This window comes from Podarcis muralis, chromosome Z, assembly GCF_964188315.1.
Source record: "Podarcis muralis chromosome Z, rPodMur119.hap1.1, whole genome shotgun sequence".
Lineage (NCBI taxonomy): Eukaryota > Metazoa > Chordata > Lepidosauria > Squamata > Lacertidae > Podarcis > Podarcis muralis.
Window position 1 is genome coordinate 13958808 of NC_135673.1, and position 20458 is coordinate 13979265.

At 44.6% G+C, this 20458-nt stretch overlaps 1 protein-coding gene and 1 non-coding gene across 21 annotated transcripts in view; both read left to right on the top strand.

The window, feature by feature from the left end:
* PRRC2B (proline rich coiled-coil 2B) overlaps window positions 1–18850 on the top strand; it is a 65484-nt gene extending 46634 nt beyond the window's left edge. For 2 of the 20 annotated variants that reach the window (XM_077922710.1, XM_077922705.1), the window contains exons 25-33: window positions 649–841; window positions 6317–6409; window positions 6515–6612; window positions 7901–8028; window positions 8952–9192; window positions 11696–11872; window positions 13308–13399; window positions 16491–16572; window positions 17941–18850. In XM_077922710.1, coding sequence (XP_077778836.1) covers window positions 649–841; window positions 6317–6409; window positions 6515–6612; window positions 7901–8028; window positions 8952–9192; window positions 11696–11872; window positions 13308–13399; window positions 16491–16572; window positions 17941–18081 — 1245 coding nt within the window. In that variant the 3' untranslated portion in view covers window positions 18082–18850. Of the gene's footprint in view, window positions 1–648; window positions 842–6316; window positions 6410–6514; window positions 6613–7900; window positions 8029–8951; window positions 9193–11695; window positions 11888–13307; window positions 13400–16148; window positions 16211–16490; window positions 16573–17937 lie in introns of those variants that run through there. The other 18 variants (XM_028715665.2, XM_028715666.2, XM_077922708.1 and 15 more) reach the window with 14 other exon arrangements.
* On the top strand, window positions 1256–1339 carry LOC114589613 (small nucleolar RNA SNORD62). Its single transcript, XR_003704713.1, has one exon. It is a non-coding gene; the product is annotated as a small nucleolar RNA SNORD62 (small nucleolar RNA).
* Window positions 18851–20458: the final 1608 nt, after the last annotated feature.

The window sequence follows — 20458 nt, forward strand, 5'->3', positions numbered from 1 at the left end:
AGGGACTTCCAGTATTACACTCGGGGAGGTGGTGTGGGCTTCAGCACGGGGAGCTGTCTTACGTTGAGCTAGACCATTGGTCTGTCTACCTCAGCATTGTCTACACCAGTGATGGCCAAACTTGGCCCTCCAGCTGTTTTGGGACTACAATTTCCATCATCCCTGACCACTGGTCCTGTTAGCTAGGGATGATGGGAGTTGTAGTCCAAAAACAGCTGAAGGGCCAAGTTGGACCATCACTGGTTTACACTGACTGGTGGCAGCTATTGGGTCTTAAGCATGGTCTTCCTAAGCCATACCCTGGATCAATCTAGTAATAGTGTTAATCTTGCTCCTGAGTAGACCTGTTGGAACTGAGAGAAGTTACTATCTTAGGCCCATTCATTTCAGCAGATCTGAGTAGAGCTTAGTCAGTAACAACTCAGGATCTTCTAAATGCAGAGCACCTGCTGTTTCATGAAGCTTTCACACCTCATGAACAAGGACCCCCACCCCATTCTTTTCCTAGTTGCAAACCCTGGCTATGGCTCCCTGGGGGACATTTTCTTTCTTGTTTTTAGAAGGGCTGTGGGGTTCAGTGGCTATGCACCTGCTTTGCACCTGAAATGTCTTGGCTTGTTCTCAGTCTTGTCCTCTCTGCCCTTGCAGATGGAATCAGCCCGCAAAGCTTGGGAAAACTCCCCCAGTCTCCCGGAACAGAGCTCTCCTGGGGGTGCTGGCTCCGGCATCCAACCTCCTGCTAGTGTTGGGGCTTCCAACGGCGTGAGCTACAGCTCCTTTGGTGGCGTTTCTGTACCGCCAATGCCTGTGGCATCCGTGGCACCGTCTGCTTCGATCCCAGGTACACCGTTTGCTCTCCTTCCTCTCTGTTTGCCTGCTGGTCCCCTGCTTTTCCTTCCCTTCTAGAGGTGAAATAAAACGGGTCGTTGTTGACAGTTGTACCAGGTGTACTTACAAGTGACCTTAGCTTCTCACACAATGGTGCCTGCATATCCACAGAGGGACCCCTTCTCTTGGTCATGAAATGGTGAGGGTGGTTAACTTTTCAAAGAAGAAAAGTACATGGAGCTGGAGTAAGAGAGATGCTGTTTCCCACTTCATCTTTCATCTCCATGTGCTTCTCAAGGCTCAGATTAATTCTGTTCGATATGACTTGTACCCATTTATATAGCAAAGTGTGGTGGAGAGCTGGCATTGTGTGTGTTTTCCCAGAAAAGCAAGCCATTCTGGGAGATCCCTTCTTGCATGCCCTCAGTCTCTGTGATGTTTTGCAATGGATCCTACTGAACCCTTTGCTGTATGAGCAAAGGGCATTTGAAGAGATCCTGTGGCTGAGAGACTCGAATCTTGTCTGTCACTGGACCAGCTTGTTTCTGCTACTATGCTGGGGATTATTTTAGGCAGAATTCATCTTCTCTTGAAAGATTTAAATTCTAATAAGATTTTCCCACAATACAGTAAAATTACGGCTCTGAAAAATTAGAAAGAAGAAAACCAGGAGAAAAGAAAGGAACAATAGAAATAAAGAGAGGAAAGAGAAAAAGAGAGATAAAATAAGAAAGGAAAATAAAAGAAACATTAGCAAAAAATAAAATAAAATACAGAAGAACTTCCAATTTTCCACCTGCCGTTTACATAATAGAATAAAATATGACTATTTAAAACTTTCAATCCATGCAAACACCCATCTTCTCCACTTTGCACTAAATAGTATTTCTTTTAAGTTAAGGTGTCTCAGAATCATTTGTTTCCTTTTTCCATGAAAAGTCCCAAGATATTTCCTAATTATTATTATTAATAAATGCTAACCATATTTTTTCTTTTAATTTTACCTCTATTAATTCCCACCACAGTTACTTCATATTGAATAACAATAATTTTTTTCATGCATTTCCATATTAAAGACTCCACTGTGATCACACATTGGGCCAATATTCCACTTTTGTTCCTCATTATATATCCTCTTGTTCATGTCCAGATCCATATGTTCAGTTGCATTCCCTGTTGTATTCCATTTCTTGTTGTATTTATGGTAGTATCCCGATCTTCTCCTCAAGGGCCTTCCACTTAATTTGTTTCAAATCTTTTCCCAGAGGTAGTAGCATAGCTGTTATCACAACATTCTCTGAATTTGCTCCAAATTGTGTGCAGAGTACTTTCTCTCTGCTAAAACTAAAAAAAAATACCAGGACTGAAGTCCCAAAGCTTTTCCCTCTCTCCACTCCATCAACACCATATCCAAATAATTCTCCAAATCATTTGTGACTTTTATCTTTTACTTTCCCCAAAAATCCTTGTATGGAGGTCATTTCCTTTTCCACACAATTATCCATTTGATTATTTATTGATCCAGTTCTGCCAACTTTTCATCAATTTGTTCTGTGGCCTCTGCATATTTCTCATATCCATTTTCTACCTCATATTCCTCTAGCTTCTTTTTTTCCTTCATCATCTGGCTCATTTCCTTCATCAAATATTGAGCTGATCATTGTTAATTGTTCAGCCATCAATTGGCTGAACAAAACCAACAATCACTGGTTGAGCCCTATTGAATGCTTTTAATGTTTCTGGTTATTAATGGCCATTCAATCCACCTAAATATATCCTCCTGCAAAACTACAATCTTGGGCTTCTCTGACTGTTATCTCAAAACAAAATCTTTTTCTCACAGCTAATGATAATTACTCTACTTTCATTTTCTTGAGTTCTTTAGTGCCAGGTTGGGGGGGGGGGGAAAGATACCGGAATTTCTATAGTCTTGTTTTAATCTTTCTTGTCCACCGCAGATCAAGCTTTCCACTTTGCTTTAGACACTTAAACAGTTAATTTCCTTTCAGTTTTTCCAAAAACAGAAGGTGGTATTCAAAGATTTTCAGATTATAGATTTTCCCCAGCAGATGGAGGAGGGATCTCTCATTACAGTTCCCTTGTCCCAAACATTTTTTAAAGGGTTTTAAAAAGAGGGTGCAATTCTGTTACCTGTTTTCAATTGAATGTGTGGAGTTTGGGGATGATGGTGTTCTCTGCCTGCCAGCTCCCATCTGAGCTGCGAGGCATAGAGAAACTGCTTTGATCCAGATGTCCTGAGGTTAACTTTCTTTGATCACCATATCTCCTGAGTGATTAATAGAGCCAGACTATCTGTCTGGCTATTATCTATCACGAAGTAATTATCTTCTGTCAGCCAGAGCTAGCAGAACGATCTCGGAATCACCATGCCTCTCTCCCAGAAACCAGGATTTTAATTTTTAATACTTCAGAGCACACCTATCTATAGACATACCATACCTGAGCCATATCCCCCTAAGGAAGAGAGTGTCGCCTAACTCAGTGTCTTTCTCTATCAACCACACCCACTCTCCCCCAGAATTATTCTTTAAGAATTTGCTTTGATTCAGTTGCCCTGAATCAGTAGCCATTTACTGCTACTGCTTATTCAGAGCTTGAAATGACTGTTTACTTGCGTTCACATGATGCATGAGCTTCATTTGCATCTTAAAAAACAAAAAGATCTTAGTTCAAATGGGAAATTGGGTTCTTAGTGTCAGTATATATAGTATGCAGTGTTGAGTTGATGGATTAGTCTAAACTATACCTTTTCCAAATATTTTTATTGAGCTTTTTTTTAAAAAGAGATTAGTTGTCACAATTGTCAATAAAGAAATAAAGAATGCAGCTATGTGATTTATCAAGTTGAAAATAAAACATATGTGTGGTCTATAATTACTAAGATAGTTCCATGTTCAGATAGTTAGATAGACAGATAGAGAGATACAGTGGTACCTCGGGTCACATACGCTTCAGGTTACATATGCTTCAGGTTGCAGACTCCCCTAACCCAGAAATAGTACCTCGGGTTAAGAACTTTGCTTCAGGATGAGAACAGAAATCGTGTGGCGGCAGCAGGAGGCCCCATTAGCTGAAGTGGTGTTTCAGGTTAAGAACAGTTTCAGGTTAAGAATGGACCTCCGGAACAAATTAAGTACGTAACCAGAGGTACCACTGTATAAAAAGTAACCTTGAACTCAATCCAGACACTCACAGAGACTTGCAAAACCTGTTCTAGTGTTGTCATTTGAGGCCCCAGTGCCCTTGGTGGCATGAGGCACTGGTTTACTAGCTTGAGCTGGTTTGCTTCCTGCAGCCTTTCCTAGACAGGGATGACCTGGTCACAGTGATCTATGCTCCAATAACCTCCTGGTTGGATTACTGTAATGTAATCTATGTGCGTCTGCTGTTGAAGACAAGATGGAAGGTGCAGGAAGTGCAGGATTTGATTCAACCACATGAATTCATATCACATCACTTTTGAAAAAACAGCACTGGCTGCCTCTTCGCTTTTGATCCCAGTGCATGATGCTGTCGTTTACCTATTAACATTGCATGTATCTTGGAACCCAAATACCTGAAATAACATATCTTCCAAATAAGCCTGCCCTGTCTTAAGATGGTCAGTTGAGTAGCCTTAAGGTGTCTTAATGTTGTCTGTTTTCTGAGTACCTTCCCTTGGGGAAGTGTGTTATGTCGCTGCAAAGGAAACAGCCGTTTTTGTGGAGGCGGCCTCAAGTTTAGCGTGTCCTCTCCAGTGAGCTACGACTGGTACCACATTGCCATCAGTTCAGTCCCAGGTTACAATATTTATTTTAAATTATTATTTCCCTAGGCATTTTAAGTTAATGTTACTTACTCTGCTTTATAGTTTTAAAAGTTTTTAGCCGCCTCTTATTTTGTTACCATATTTTGTTTTATTTTGTTTATTACATTTATATCCCACATTTCCTCCAGCGGGCTCCTCTTCATTTTATCCCTGCAACTACCCTGTGAGGTAGGTTAAGCTGAGAGGCAATGGCTGGTCAAAGGTCACCCTGTGAGCTTCATGGCTGAATAGGGGATTTGAACTCTGGTCTCCATGTCTAAGACACTAACCACTACACCACACTAGATGTTTGGGTATTAACAGATGTCCTTGTTTTGCCTCATGTTATCCCCTTCCCCTACTATTTCCAACCCATCTGGTTGTGGGTTGTGTCTATTTCAATAAGATGTAAACAGATTTTGTATTGGTCATATATATGTATTGGTCATATCTATATCTAAATCCTTTTACAGTGGTGCCTCGCAAGACGAAAATAATCCGTTCCGCGAGTCTCTTCATCTTGCGGTTTTTTCGTCTTGCGAAGCAAGCCCATTGGCGGATTAGCGCTATTAGCGGCTTAGCGGGCTTAGCGGATCAGCTGATAAGCAGCTTAGCGGATCAGCTGATAAGCGGCTTAGCGATCAGCTGTTAAGCGGCTTAGCTGATAAGTGGCTTAGCGGCTTGGGAAAAAGGAAAAAAAACCTGCAGGAACTCGCAAGACATTTTCGTCTTGCGAAGCAAGCCCATAGGAAATTCGTTTTGCGAAGCACCTCCAAAACGGAAAACCCTTTCGTCTAGCGGGTTTTCCGTCTTGCGAGGCATTTGTCTTGCGGGGCACCACTGTATCATATATATGTTCAAATAGCATACTTCAGGTTGCATTCAATACTAGTGCTCCTCAGACCAGACCCATTGAAATTAACAGACCTAAAATAGCCTCCTTCTGCACTGTACATTTGCATCACTATTTATACCACTTTGAACTGTCAATGGCTTTCCCTAAGGAATGCTGGGAATTGTAGTTTGTTATTAGGAGACCCTGGTTCCTTTCTCTAGAGTTGCAGTTCCCAGAGTGGTTTAACAGTCAGTCCCTCTTCTCAGGGATCTCTGGGAATTGTAGCTTTATCAGTGGAATAGGGGTGTCCTTACAACTCTCAGCACCCTTAAACAAACCACAGTTTGAGGGTTCTTTGGGGGAACCATAACTTATCAAAGTGGTATCTTAATGCTCTAAATGTACTGAGCAGATGGGGCCTCCGTTAGTCATTTCCATTAATTTCAGTGAGCCTGCTTTGAGCAAGACCACAAGGAGGATACAACCCATTCCAATTACGTCATGATTTCTAGTAATACTTTGCTATGGGTTGTGTGCTACTTGGAACAGATCTATTGAAATCAATAAGACTAAATGGGTTATGTCCATTCATTTCAGTGGGTCTGCCCTGAGTAGGACCGGCATCAGATTTGCAACCCTTTGAGATCCATAATGTGGGAGTGTGTCTGGTGAAAGGAAATGCTGTTTGCTTGTATTCCCTGAAAGCTTTTTATCCAGTCATATGAAGGGCAGTCTAGGAATACTCAAAACAGGTGGGAAAGAGAGGACAGGCGTGTGTGCCCTTTTCGTAGGTCACTTTCCCCCTTCTTTTCCTGCCCCATTAACCTGCCTCCCTTTGCATTTAGGACCGTTATGGCAAAGGAGTGCAGAAGTAGGATTCTGGAGTTCAGTATGGGGTGGGACCCCTGTATCTTTGATGGCCGGGTGGAAGGGAGATGGTGAGCAGAAACGCCTTCTTCTACCCACTTCCCCGCCTCTCTGGAGTGAATGGGATTAACTGTTTGCCATTTCCCCCCCTCTCTCTGAAAAAAATATGATTCTAGGTAACCACATCCCACCCCTGTATCTAGATGGACATGTCTTTGCCAGCCAGCCACGTCTCGTCCCCCAGACTATACCCCAACAGCAGAGCTACCAGCAGGCAAGTCTCAACTGGGTCTGTGCAGATATGTTATCCAGGAATGTTGTTATTATTTTATTTATTATGACTGGGCCTGTGCATGTGTATTATTAAAGGAAGTTGTTCTTATTGCTGCGTTTGTGCAAATGTGTTATCAAGGAGTGTTATTATCTTCATAATCATCACCATCTAAGACATTGGTCTTTGACTGGTTGAGATCCACCTCTGGGCTGTTGTCCTTTCTGTGGTAGGTCATGGCAGCAGCACCACGGCTGAACAAATATATAGGGGCAGGAGATTAAGAAACAGGTCCTCAGATACATGTTTGGGTTAAAGGTGGATCCTGGACCTGGAAAAGTTGATGGCTGATTCTAAGGAGTTTTAACCAATGTAGCACTGAGTTAAATCCTCTTAGCGGTATATGTGTTTCCACTGGCAAAAATGTTTTGAACCAGTGGTGGAACATTGCTGTGCAAGAGAATGCATCCAAGCAGGCTGCTGGTGACTTAGTTGCACAAAACATTGCACAGCCTGTTCCCTGGCAAGTTTCTGCTGTTGCAGCTCTTGCGTTGTATTCCTCCTCTGCTTAACATTAAAGCTCGCCCGTCCACTGGCAGACAGAGAGTGTTGCATACGGCCCTGGATTTTTACCCTGCCCTTCCTCCAAAATGAGTCCAGAACAGCAAACAGCAAGACAAGGTGCAAAAACAAAAAGGAATAAAAACCTTTGACAATCTTGCATGATGACAGAGCTGCCAGGCAGATTTGGGGGCTCGTCTCAAAACACTGAGATGGTGCTGGTGAACGTTGATAGCTGCAGTGGCAGCCTCCCCTACCATCTGCCTAAAAGTGAAGAAATAGATATACCTCTTTTTAGACTTTTGCAGAATTCTATGTGGGATTGGCAGTGCTCGCATGTGAAAGTCGGCATTTATCAGACTTAGAGTGTTAGCTCTGCTGCATGCACCTAGCAGTTGGAATTATTCAAAAGCACTCAAAACTCTCTGATTTTGGCAACAACAGGCAAAGAATGAGTTGCCAAAATCAGAGAGTTTTGAGTGCTTTTGAATAATTCCAACTGCCTGCCAAGAGACTTGAAGCCATGAATTCCATCACCTGATGGGTATTTGCCAGTAAATAATAGAGAGGAGGGAACCCAAAGAGGGAGAGGGATATGAAGTCAAGAGCAGCAGGTTTTCATGGAGGCAGAAATGGTAGTCTGTGCCACAAGATGCTTCCCTTCCCTTTTGGTCCAGGAAGCTTGCTGCCTTGATCTCACTTTCTTGTTGTTTTTTCATACTCTTTGTAGGCTGCAGCTGCTCAGCAGATCCCCCTCTCTCTTCACACGTCCTTGCAAGCCCAGGCTCAACTCAGTCTGAGAGGTGGCCTTCCTGTTTCACAGTCCCAGGAGATCTATAGCTCAATCCAGCCCTTCAGGTAATGGGATCCCAAGCAAGTGCCTCCTTCCTCCCCTCTCTCCCCCCCACCCCAGTCGGCTAGGGCTCAATCGACTTCTTCAGAGAATGAAATGCTGCTTCTGGGGGGGACTCCACCCCCCCCGTTTCACATAAGCAAGGGAAATTAGCAGTAGGTTTTCTTAGTAGTGGAAGCAGAATGGAAATTATATAAATGTTTGATGATTGATTGTTTGGACCCACTGAAATGAGTGGGCATAAGTCACGACTTAATTTCAGTAGGTCTACTCTGGGTGGGACTACCATTGTAATCTGGTACCCTTAAACTACTACCTGCATGGCCCCTCTGCTCTGATCAACCCATTTTTAAAAACAACAACATTTGTTTGGGGGTTTTTTATGGGGGGGGGGACAGGCATTCCCCGCTTTTTTGGTCTCTGTTATTTATTTTGAGTGTGTAGATAGGATGCTTGTTTATGTTGGTGGTGGTTGTGTGTGTGTGTGTGTGTGTGTGTGTGTGTGAGAGAGAGAGAGAGAGAGAGAGAGAGAGAGAGAGAGAGAGAGAGAGAGAAGGTTCTTAGAATTACCTGTTTTCCCTTCTGTGAAATGTTGTGGTCCCCACAACAGTTTCTCAGATACACAAAAGGGCCCTGAGGCCCAAGAAGGCTGGGCAAAACACAATTAAATGAATTTGCAAGGGATACAGAATTCTCCTCTTGGCACAGGACTTTATAGAGTTGCAAAATATGCTGTGTACATAACCTGGAGCATAGAAGTTGGATATGAATAGCAGAGACCCAGAGCTGGCAGCCAACATTCCTAAATCCTACCTCAATGTCTCACTCAGACGTGGCCAAAACAGTACCACCTATGCACAAAAGGAAAGTATCAGCAAACTCAAGGCAAACACTGAGGTTTGTGCACATCTGCCTTGCATCCTTTTAGGTCTCAGGTCTACATGCATCCCAGCCTCTCCCAACCCAACACCGTGGTCCTGACTGGGGGCACTGCCCTGAAGCCTCCATATTCCGCCTTCCCAGGCATGCAGCCTTTGGAAATGGTGAAAACTCAATCCGGATCCCCTTATCAGCCAGTTAACGGGAGCCAGACCCTGGTGTATGAAGGCCAGATCAACCAGGCTCCCGGTATGGGAGCCTCACAGATGATGGAATCGCAGCTTACACAGGTCAGGGCTCTGCTGCTGTCATGAGGCTGGTGCTCAGTGTGCGTATCATTCTGTCTCTTCCCAACCCCCCCACTCCTGTGCTTGCATCGATAAGGAGTTGCTAGCTTCCTGCCTGGAAAAAATATTTGCCAAAATGTGGCTTGAGACATGCAGCTTGCCTTTGCGCATGTCTAAAAAGATAGTAGAGTAGACAGGTGCTGATATTCTTCTGTTTGCACCAGAGGGGTTTCATGGACACAGATGGTTTTCAAAAGTTGCTTAGTTTGCTGTTTTAGAACTGGCACAGAAGTATAGAGGTGGGGTTGGGGAGCATCTCCAGTTTTGTGTGTGTGTGGTTCTTTGTACATGCAGGTCCCGCTACCAGAACACTTGCTCTCTGAAATCTTAGTTATCCAGACACAAAGAATTAACACCCAAAGCTCACAACACAAATGGCTGATTTAGATAGCCAAATGGCTGGTCGGCAGCAGCCGTTTCGGGCAGAAAGGGAGGGAGATCAGACAAATCCCATTTTTGTTTGGCTTTTACAGCAGCTTCAGGCAGAAAGTATGGAGGGAGAAAGCATTTACTAGAAAGGTTCCCATAGGAAATAATGGAAATCATCAGCTCACCTAATGAACAATTTCCTGGGAACACATTATGTTTGGAAAGCAGGACCTGTGTGTATAATAGTAGTCTACATTCCAGTCATGTGGAAGTGAGTGTGTGTGTGTGGAGGGTCCTTCTGCCACCCCCACTGCCATCCAACATAACCCCCACTGCCATCCAGCATAATCGAGGACACATTCCAGTCAAACAAAAGAACTGCAGCAACAGGACTGGTGACCTGGGGAGGGAGCCAAGAGCCAGATGGGGAGGCTGCAGTTAGCCCCTGAGCCTGAGGCTTCGCCACCCCGTATAGACCTGGTTGCTTTTATCTGAACACCCCAGTTTTACCTGTGTGAGTTGTTCAGACGTCAGATTACTTCCAGCGTATCTGAGCTATGCTTCTCTTACCTTTTAAAATTGGAATATATGAGGAGTAAATTGATCCAGCTGCAACAGCAAGCATGTTTTTAATGTGGCTCTTCAAGACGCTCGTTGCTTTCAGGAAACGAACCGTAACAGGTTTGGGAAGGCCCCTTTGAAAGGCCATCTGGCATTGAAGCACTTAAGATAATTTGGCGGAAAGTTGGTGCGCGGCTTAATCCTTTTATAGCAAACAGAAGACTTCAGGATGAGATACTCTTGTAGACACGGTTGGAGGAAACTGAGAGGCAGATGGGGAGGGGAGGTTTTATCCCTGCAGAATCCTTTCACCACTACAAAGCATCTTTTTTTGTGAAAAGTATTAAATATCAGCAAACATTACCGTTGGCTGGAGGAAGGAATTAGTGGTTGGGCATTCTGTATATGCTCTCCCCTCATTTCTTCCTCATGTGCGGCTGGGAAGGCGGATAAACCATGGTTTAATTTCACTTTCCTGGCTCATCATTGCGTATGATCCAGGAAACATGGTTTAAACCAGGGATCACCAGTGGTACTCCCATGCGCCCAGTGGCGCCCTTGAGAGCTTCCTTTGGTCCCTACAAAGCCTCTTAGCCCCCTCCCCTCTTGCTGCTCCTTTGGTCATGATGTGGTAAGAATTTACTCGTAAGCCACGTCTTGATGGTTCATGCCCAGGCGAGGGAATAACACCTTAAAGAAAAATGCAACCAAGAGAGATATACAAACTCATCACCCGGTAGGGACCCAATTTGTTAGAGGAGCTGTTGCAGTAGGGCAGCCTCCAAAACCAGTAGTTCAGTGAACCACCAGTTTAGGGAACTGCCCCAGAGACACATTTTAACAATGCTTTTACAGGGTTTTTCCAAACACAATGCATCATTAGCTCATAGCATGCATACAGAAAGAGAGGCCACCGGTCAAGGGGTTAAAACTGTCTTGCTCCGTTACCTTTCCTTCATGCAGACAGATAAGCTAGAAATTTAGTAGTTTGTAGTTCACTCAGTACATAGCTCATATAAGACAGAAATACAAGAATCAAACAATTCATTGATAGTAATCTTCTATACAGAGAATAAATGCAATTGCTGTAGGAGATAGAAGGCTACTAAGTGACTACAGCAAAAAAAAATGTCTCAGGGATGTGGTGCTGGTGGTTGTCTTTTGCCCCGTGAAAAGTGCATAGAAGGCGGAAGTTGGAAGAACAATGTTCTTTCTCGTTTCCTCTTTCATCTCTGTGTGCATTTCAAGGCTCAGGTGAATTATTTTGCCAGATTCCTTGGAAAAGTGGTGTGTGTGTGTGTGCATTCTTTGTCTGGGTGGGATGATCCAGGGGAGGGGTTGGTGAGAAGAGACCGGGGTGGGGGTGGGGGTCCCCTAGGCACTTCTCAAAAGTTAAAAAGTTTTTATCTTGGGAATTAGCTATTCCCAACGCCAAAACTTATGGTCCCTGGGAAGCAGCATTGTGGCTACTTCTCATTATTGCCTCTCAAGTAACTGTCTGCTCATTAACACGCAGCTAACAATGTCAATGCCGGGCTCCCAGCTCCCGATGGCCCGTTACGGTTCTGGCCAACAGCCCCTGATATTGCCACAGTCCATCCAGCTCCCCCAAGGCCAGAACCTGTCTGTTGGAGCTCCTCGCAGAATTCTCTCGCCTGGCTCTCAGCCGCCTGTCCTTGCTTCGAGCAGGGAGGTAAGGACCCACAGGGTGTGTATATATGTTAATTGATTTTTTTTTTAAAAAATAACCTATTTCTATTATTAACATACTTTTTCAAATTCACAACCTCGAGGCTACACTACTGTAATGAACCCTGCATGGAGTTGCCCTTGAACTCTTTCCAAGAAGCTTCAAGCAATTCATATGGCATCTCATCTCCTGACAGATTTAGGAGTGTGGCGAGCACGTTAACAAGATCTGCAGTGGCTTCCAGTTACCTCACAGTTGTCATTTGCCAAGCAACTTGGGTTTTCTTACTTATCTCAAAGGTTGGGGGGGGGGGAGAGAAAGATGACTAAGATAGAGAGAGATGTGAAACAGGTTTTTATAAAGTCATGAATGATCTGGAGAGACTCAAATCCCACCTCTGCCACTGCAGTAGAACTCGAGGTCATCCAGAGTGAATTTGTTTGGCAGTAGATTCTGGACAGACAGTAGGAAGTACTTTGCCACACAATGTATCCCTAACATGTAGAGCTCATTCCTCCACAATGTGGTCAAAGTCATGGAAGAGAATTGGTCTGTAATTGTGACTGTCGTGTCCCCTCTGCACTGTACATTTAAGGCATGTCTTGTCTTTTCTTCGCTCAAAGAATCTTGGGAAGTGTAGTTTGTTAAGTGAAGTTTCAGATGGGTAGCCGTGTTGGTCTGCCATAGTCAAAACAAAAAAAATTCCTTCCAGTAGCACCTTAAAGACCAACTAAGTTAGTTCTTGGTATGAGCTTTCGTGTGCATGCACACTTCAGTATGGTATGAGCACACAAAAGCTCATACCAAGAACTAACTTAGTTGGTCTTTAAGGTGCTACTGGAAGGAATTTTTTTTGTTTTGTTAAGTGAACTGAGAGTTCCCCTCCACAAAGCTACAGTTCCTGGAGTTCCCTGCAAAGAGGAATTGACTGTTAAACCACTCTGGGAATTGTAGCTCTGAGAAGAGAACAGGAGTCTCCTAACAGCTCTCAGCACCCTTAACAAAGTACAGTGGTACCTCAGGTTACATACGCTTCAGGTTACAGACTCTGCTAACCCAGAAATAGTGCTTCAGGTTAAAAACTTTGCTTCAGGTTGAGAACAGAAATCGTGCTCTGGTGGCGCGGCAGCAGCGGGAGGCCCCATTAGCTAAAGTGGTGCTTCAGGTTAAGAACAGTTTCAGGTTAAGAACGGACCTCCAGAACGAATTAAGTACTTAACCCGAGGTACCACTGTACAGCTTCCAGGATTCTTTGGTCTGTGGGGAGCCATGACTGTTGGACATGGCAGGATAACTGCTTTAAATGTATAGTGCAGCTGGGGCCTATGGTTTGGGATAATGTCTGAAACTGAGCCAGAATCTCTTTCCCATCCTCAAGATGGTGAAGTATTTTTGTGAAAAGGAAATAACCCTGCAACCTGTTCCTTTCTCCTTCCAGTCCTCACATGTAGAAATGAAAGGATTCCACTTTGCAGACGCAAAACAGAATGCTCCCACAGCAGGGTCCATTCCATCGCCTCACACATACAGGTGAAATACAGTTTTGATTGCTGCAGGTTTATTTTTGTTGAGTGGGATGGAGAGAGAGCAGGGAAAGGGAAAGGGAAAGGTCCCCCCTCCCAAATTTGCATGTATAAATGCCTATGAAATTTGTTAATTTAATTCTAATCTTAAGAAACTTATATGTTAAACAAGGTTGATTTAGGGGTTCTATCCAGTGTTAGTTCTACTCAGTCAATCCACTGAAATTGATGGGTATGCCTAACCTTAATTTCATTGGGTCTCCTCTGAGTTGCATTTAGTGAGATTCAGTTAGCTTAATCAGGTTTTATTTTAATGATCTCCTGAAAAGGTGCCCCTGATTTTCTCATTTGCAGATTTTTAACATTTTATTATTTCTAATACAGTCGTAAAATCTGCAGAGGGGAAGTGTAACCTTAAAAAGACATCCCTGCCGTTTTTGCTTACAGTAGGGAAAGACTGTGGGTAAATAATATTCCACCTGCTTTGCCTGCAGAAGGTCCCAGATTCAATCCCCAGCATCTCCAGTGTGAAAGATTCCCCTTCTGAAACCATTTTCCCTGTCCCGCTGTCAACAATTATGATTGCTTGGCGTTTTAATTGGCCGTATAAATAGCTGTGGATAGATAGCATTATTTAACTAAGGATCCTAGCTCAGGGGCAGAGCATCTGCTTTGTATGCAGAAGGTTCCTGGTTCAATTCCTAAAGGCATCTCCAGGTAAGGATGGCAGGTAGACTCGTTCTCTGAAAACCACTGCCTTTCAGTGTAGATAGTATTGAGCTAGGTAGACTAGTGTTTTGACTCTGTACAAGGCAGCTTGCCTTTCCTCTAACCTGGATGGGGATGCTTCTTGCACATTTACTTTGGTAGCACAGGGATGGAGAAGCTGTGTGGTTGGACTGCAACTCCCATCAGCCCCAGCCAAGCCACACGAGAGTAGTCTCAGATGATGGAAGTTGTAGTCCAGCAACATCTGGATGGTCACAGGTTCCCCACACCTGATCTAAAAAGCTTGCTTCAAATCCATTGGGTTGGATCTATAATCCTTTGCCTGCTTGAACTTGGTTGGTTGGGGTTGATGGAGAGCTACAGGTCCCCCTACACTTGATGTAAAGGAGCCAGTCAGGCTGAGCTGGTCCTCATTTCACCATGGTTTAGTACTACATGCATGAGCGGGAATGAGCCTAAGTGAACTCAGGCTCAGTTGCTCTCTCCTCCTCCCATGTGTCCAGGAGAAAGCTTTCTGCTCTGTGTAGTTTCAGTTTCCATGAATCTTGGGTTATACTTGCATAGAGACCACAGCCTGTGATTTAAAACAACCCTGGTCAGGTTCTTAACAAGCCAGCTTCAACCCATGGTTTATGAAGCTGGTCTGCTCAGTAAACCAGAATTTGGGTGGTATCTGGTGCTGGTCCTACTCAGAGTATACCTACTGAAGTTAATAAACATGACTAACTTGGGTTCATTAATTATAATGGGTCTACCATGAGTAGGGCTTAGTTGAAAGCAACCCTTGGTTTTTAAGTCACAAGGTATACTTCATACCTAACACTCAGGTTCATGCGCACCAGAGTGCTAAATCAGAGGTGAGGGCCACATTTCCTCATGGGCAGCCTTCTAGGAGCCAGATGCAGAAGTGGGCTGGGTAAAGGAAATGACTCCATCATGGCCCATATTTTATTCTCAAAGAGATTTCAAGGCTTAACAAGGGCACTCCTCTTGGGGTCTGAGAATTCCCGCTTGCATCCAATGTTAGTCCTACTCAGAATAGACCCATTGTAATTGATGGACATGACTAACGTTACATTGATTTCAGTAGACCTGCTCTGAGTACTTACGGATCACCTTCAGGGAGCCACATACTGGTGGTAGTCAGGGCCTGAGACAAAAGGGAGTAGAGCAATGAATATAAATACTACTTTTGTAGAGTTGACTAATTTCTGCATGCACAAACACCTCTCTGTCCTCCCATCCAAACAAGCAAAGGCACAATCTCAGTTCAAGGGACACATTCCCGCCAGGCAAAAAGACTCAAGGAGGGTGCAGGGCAAGACCACTGAGAAGGTGTGGCCTGGAGAAAGTCCTGAGAGCCAGAAAGCAAGGCCTTGGGGACTGCATTTGGCCTCTGGGTCTGAGATTCATTATCCAACCCCAAATGTCACATTTTCTAGGAATTTTACTCAGTAATGTTATGCCAACCTCTTGAGTTGCTTAAGGCATTTCCGTAACTGAAGCCACATTCACAGCTTACATATAAAGCCTTATGATACCACTTTAAACATCATGGCTTCCCCAAAAGAATTATGAGAGTTGTAGTTTGTTAAGGGTGCTGAAAGTTGTTAAGAGACCCTTAATTCTCCTCACAATGCTACTATTCCCAAAGTGGTTTAGCACTCAATCTCTATTCCCAGGTAACTCTGAGAATTGTAGCTCTGTGAGGGCAATGAAGGGGAAGGTATCATAAAGACTATAAGCAGCTTTAATAAATAGCTCTCCTGAATCATGGGGAAAAGCTGTGACTTGGTATCATTGCACTTTAAATGTACGGTGTGGATGTGAGACACAGAGCCTCCTTCCTTGCCTCTTTTGGGCTGTTTAGTTTATCTGTGTTTCATTCCTGCACTTTGTTTGTCTGTGGGATGCGTTACATAAAATTAAGGGTCTTGACTCTCTGAGGCACTGGATTTGCGCAGTTCCGGCAGCCGGCATTTGATTTGATTTTTGTTTTGTTTTGTGGTGGAATTTTGACATTTCAGCAGAGAAAGGATCGTTGGTGAGCATTGTGCTGGACATGTCGGGGCTCCAGAAGTGTGGGGAGGTAGGTAAAATGAAACAGGACTCGTGGTGGGGGGAACATGCCCCTGACTCCTGGCAAACACTTGAACATCTGTGAGGTGGATAAAAAAAATAATTGTGGAGTCCACAGGCAACCCTCTTTTAATTGTGACTGCCCCCTCCGGGGCCTGCCTGCTGAGCTCGTTCTTGATTTTTGAGGTGGTGATTCCCTCTGTCTTTGCTTGCTCTGTCTTAACCTTTGTGTGTGTGTGTGTATGTGTCTGTCTGTGTGCGTGTGTGTGTTTTCTTTTCGCCCCCTGCAGGCCTAATTCTGCCAGCCCCAGTGGGAAGCCCTCTGGACCGGCCGTCAATATGAACTCTGTGCAGGGGCATTACATCCAGCAGGTAAGGATAAAGGCAAAAGCTCCCTTGTATGTATGTAGTCCTCACAAAAATGGCTGCCGCACTGGCTGCCACCTTCCTCTCCACAATGGCCGTCAGGCCAAGGGGTGAGCAGGGACCAATGAGGTGAGGGCAGGTGGGACGTGAGGCAAGCAGCAGAAAACTGGTGGCTTGAGATTGGCTCTCTGCTGTCACCTGGTTTTCTGGGCCAAGAGGATTCTGGGAAAGGCCTACTCTTGCCTCTTTTCACCTGGAACGTGGATGAGGCTTGGGTCACATCCAAAGCATATACATTTAAAGCAAATGACTTCCCCAGATGAATCCTGGGAGCTATTGTTTGTTAAGGGTGCTGGGAATTGTAGCTTTATAGAGTGTAAACTGCCATTACCAGGATTGTGGGGAGGAAGCTATGTTCTTTCAATGTGTGTTATATGTATGTTGTGGATATGACTTTCACAGGGTTCCTGATCGAAGGCCTGCAACACCTGAAAACCCTTCTGCTGCAGACGTTATTCTGGGTCCCGTAGCATCCCAGAACTTCATTCCACCCCTGAAGCTGCCCGTTTAGGGGGTACCAGCAGCCATAGTTTCCACCTGCTATTCTTGCACGTGCTGTGGGGGCACTTTCTATCAGTGGGTTCCCCCACTTGGCAGCAGGGCTCCCCACTCCTGGCAGAGACACCTCCACTCCCATCTGTCCACTGAGGGCCAGTGTGATGTGGCAGTTAGAGTGTTGGGCTAGGAGTTGGTAGACCAGAGTTCAAATCCCTGCCTCAAGCAAGAAGCTCACTGGGTAGCCTTGGGTCATTCACTGCCTGTCAACCTAATCTACCCTCCCAGGCTGTGGGGGGTGGGAATTAAATGAGGAAGGGGAGAACCATATAACTACCTTGAACTTGGAGGAAAAATAGAGATATACATGAAATTGTTATTAGTAGTAATAATACCCTTTTGAAGGTTAGGAGCACTCTGCCCCAAATAATGAATGTACATATAAACAAATAATTCTGTGAGTGGGCATTTCCATGCTGGCCACAGAGAATAAAGCAGTTCTTTGCTAGAAGGGGTACATTATTGTTGTTTTAATAATTAGCTTGCATTTCCATGCTAGCCACAGAGAAGGGGGTTTCTCCCCCTTTGCAGCTCTCAGGCTACTAGCCTCTTAGTATTAAAAAAATTAAAAAATGCCAGACTTACTTGCAAGGCTGATTTAATCCGCATCACTATATTCTAAGCAAATATTTTCATTGCAGGGGATTGGAGGGTCTCAGTGCACTGTGTGCTTGCAGGTCAAGCATGATCTCTCAGGTGCCCAATTCCTTCCTTTGTTTTCATATTCTCCCTCTCTCTCTCCTTCATATATCCCAGCAGGCAAAACAGCGACTGGACGAAAGCAAAGGCAGCCTTGGAGTGGTGAAACTTCCAGAGCCCCCTTCTGCCAGTCTGATTAAACCGGTGCGCACGGGAGCCATCAAGCCTCAGGCGGTCAAAGTGGAGGAGAGCAAGGCCTAAGCAACTATGCCACCAACCCACCCTCTTCCCCAGCCCCAGGATGCCAGTCAGCTTTGTTATACTCCACACACACCATAGAAAGAGAGAGTGAGAAGGCTCTGCAAATCACTCCACATTTTCCACCCTGGCCACTGGCTGTGCTAAGACTCCTTGCCACCCTCCCCGGCTTTACTGCAACTTATCTGTCAGCTGCCTGAAGCGTTGGTCTCGTCAGAGTCCTCCTCCCAACAAAGCAGTTCTTTGAGCCGTGGATTTTGATGTGGACCTGCTTGCTTTCAAATGACAACAACAAAAGGCAACCATTCCTGCTGTACCGCTGCTGCTGTCCCCCCTCCCCGAAAATGACTTGAGTGGCTCTGGTGGCTTTTGTTCTTTCCTTTTCCTTGCTCCCACTTGCAAATAGCAGTGACCGCTTTTGGGGGGATGGAGCCCACCCTTCTCCTCTTTGTGTCAGCTGAGCGGTAACGAGATCAGGAGTGTGCTGGATTTTATTTTATTTTTTAATAACAAAAAAAAACAGGCCTCCAAGGTTTTTAAAGCAAAACAGGATGCTGTGTCTTTGTTTTTATAGCAGGACGTTTCTAAGTTCACTTGCATTTCCTTCTCTTCTTGTCTTCTACTCTTTGCCTTCTGAAAAATGACACCCCCTCCCCCAAATCTAAATCATGTACCTGGGTGCTCCCACTTTGGGCAGAGGGGATGTATGGAAAACAGTTCCTGTGTGATATGTTGAGCTTTCTACACTCTTTTTAAATTTAGGCTGTGTCAATGCTTAGCCCTTACTTGTTTATTTCATAAAATTGATATACCGCTTGCGGTTCGAATCCCCGTGACGGGGTGAGCTCCCGTTGCTCGGTCCCTGCTCCTGCCAACCTAGCAGTTTGAAAGCACGTTAAAGTGCAAGCAGATAAATAGGTACTGCTCTGGCGGGAAGGTAAATGGCGTTTCTGTGCGCTGCTTTGGTTCGCCAGAAGCGGCTTAGTCATGCTGGCCACATGACCCAGAAGCTTCCTCGGCCAATAAAGCTGGCTCCCTCGGCCAGTAAAGCAAGATGAGCGCCGCAACCCCAGAGTCGGTCATGACTGGCCCTAAGGGTCAGGGGTCCCTTTACCTTTAAATACCGCTTGATTGTAGAAAATCCTCAAAGCGGTTTACAAAAGGTGAAAAAAACACACAATAAAATTGAGGCAAAATTACAACCCATTTTAACCCCAAGTTAAAATGCTCAAACATATTAAAATTACCTCAACTTTCTAAGCATCAGGGTAGGCTTGTCGAAACACGAATGTTTTTAGCAGGTGCCAAAAAGAGTACAATGAAGGCGCCTGCTTGATCTCAATTGGCAGGGATTAGCCCTTGGCTCTTTAAAATCCTTTCAAGTAAAATATAGGATAAATCATGTGTGGGGAACCCTTTTGGCCCTGTTGTTGAATGACGGTTCCCATAACCATCCCTAGCCATTGGCCATGCTTTCTGGGGTTGATGGGAGTTGTCGTTCAGCAACATATCGAAGGCCACAGGTTCCCCACACTTGGGATAGGTAAAGGCATTTGATGGCTTAGGACATGCTTCATTTCCTCCCTCTTCCCTTGAGTTCCATTTGTTAAACTAGAAGCAGAACTTGCTTTAAAAGTAAAAACCATTATGAAAGGCATTTATAGTAGGTCCAGTAGCTGCTCCAGTTGTTGTCTCTTCTCCAGCCTGCCCCTTGCAGTATAAAAAGAACAAGAAAACCAGCATTGCTCTCATTTCAGAAATGCCAGCACGTTTGTTCCATGAGATCTACCCCGATCTGTGTGGAGTTGGGGTGTTTTTGTTTATATTTAAAAACAAAAATTCTGGAAGCAGTTAGATTTGCAGCAGGGGGGGTCTCCTCAAGATTCTACACAATGAAGTTCTTGCCTTGCTGCGATCTGAGTTAGTTGAGAGTCATTGGGTTGATTCCAGTGTCAACAGTTTTCAGTTAGACCTCGTGAAATTGATGGACTTGACTAACTTAGGCACGCTAATTTCAGTAGGTCTGTTCTGATTAGAACTTTGTTCAATGCCACCCAGTGGACTTCTTTTGGTAGCTGAGATGCATGCCCACTACTGAAGCAAAATGGTAGAAGCCTCCTTCTGCACAACACACAACAGCAGATCAAAGGCTTGATTCCTTGTGAATGAAAGAAATCGCTGTGTGTGGGAGAGTTTTATTTCCTTCCTCCTTCCTTCTCCCCTCTCATATCCACACAAACACACACCCTTTTGCAAATAATTACTTTTAGAGCACTTGGGTCACTCTAGTATCTACCAAACGTAACCTCTTCATAACTTGCAGAGCGGCCATGCTCTGAAAAGGCAGGATTATACTGGATTCCATTTTCATGTCTGGTTT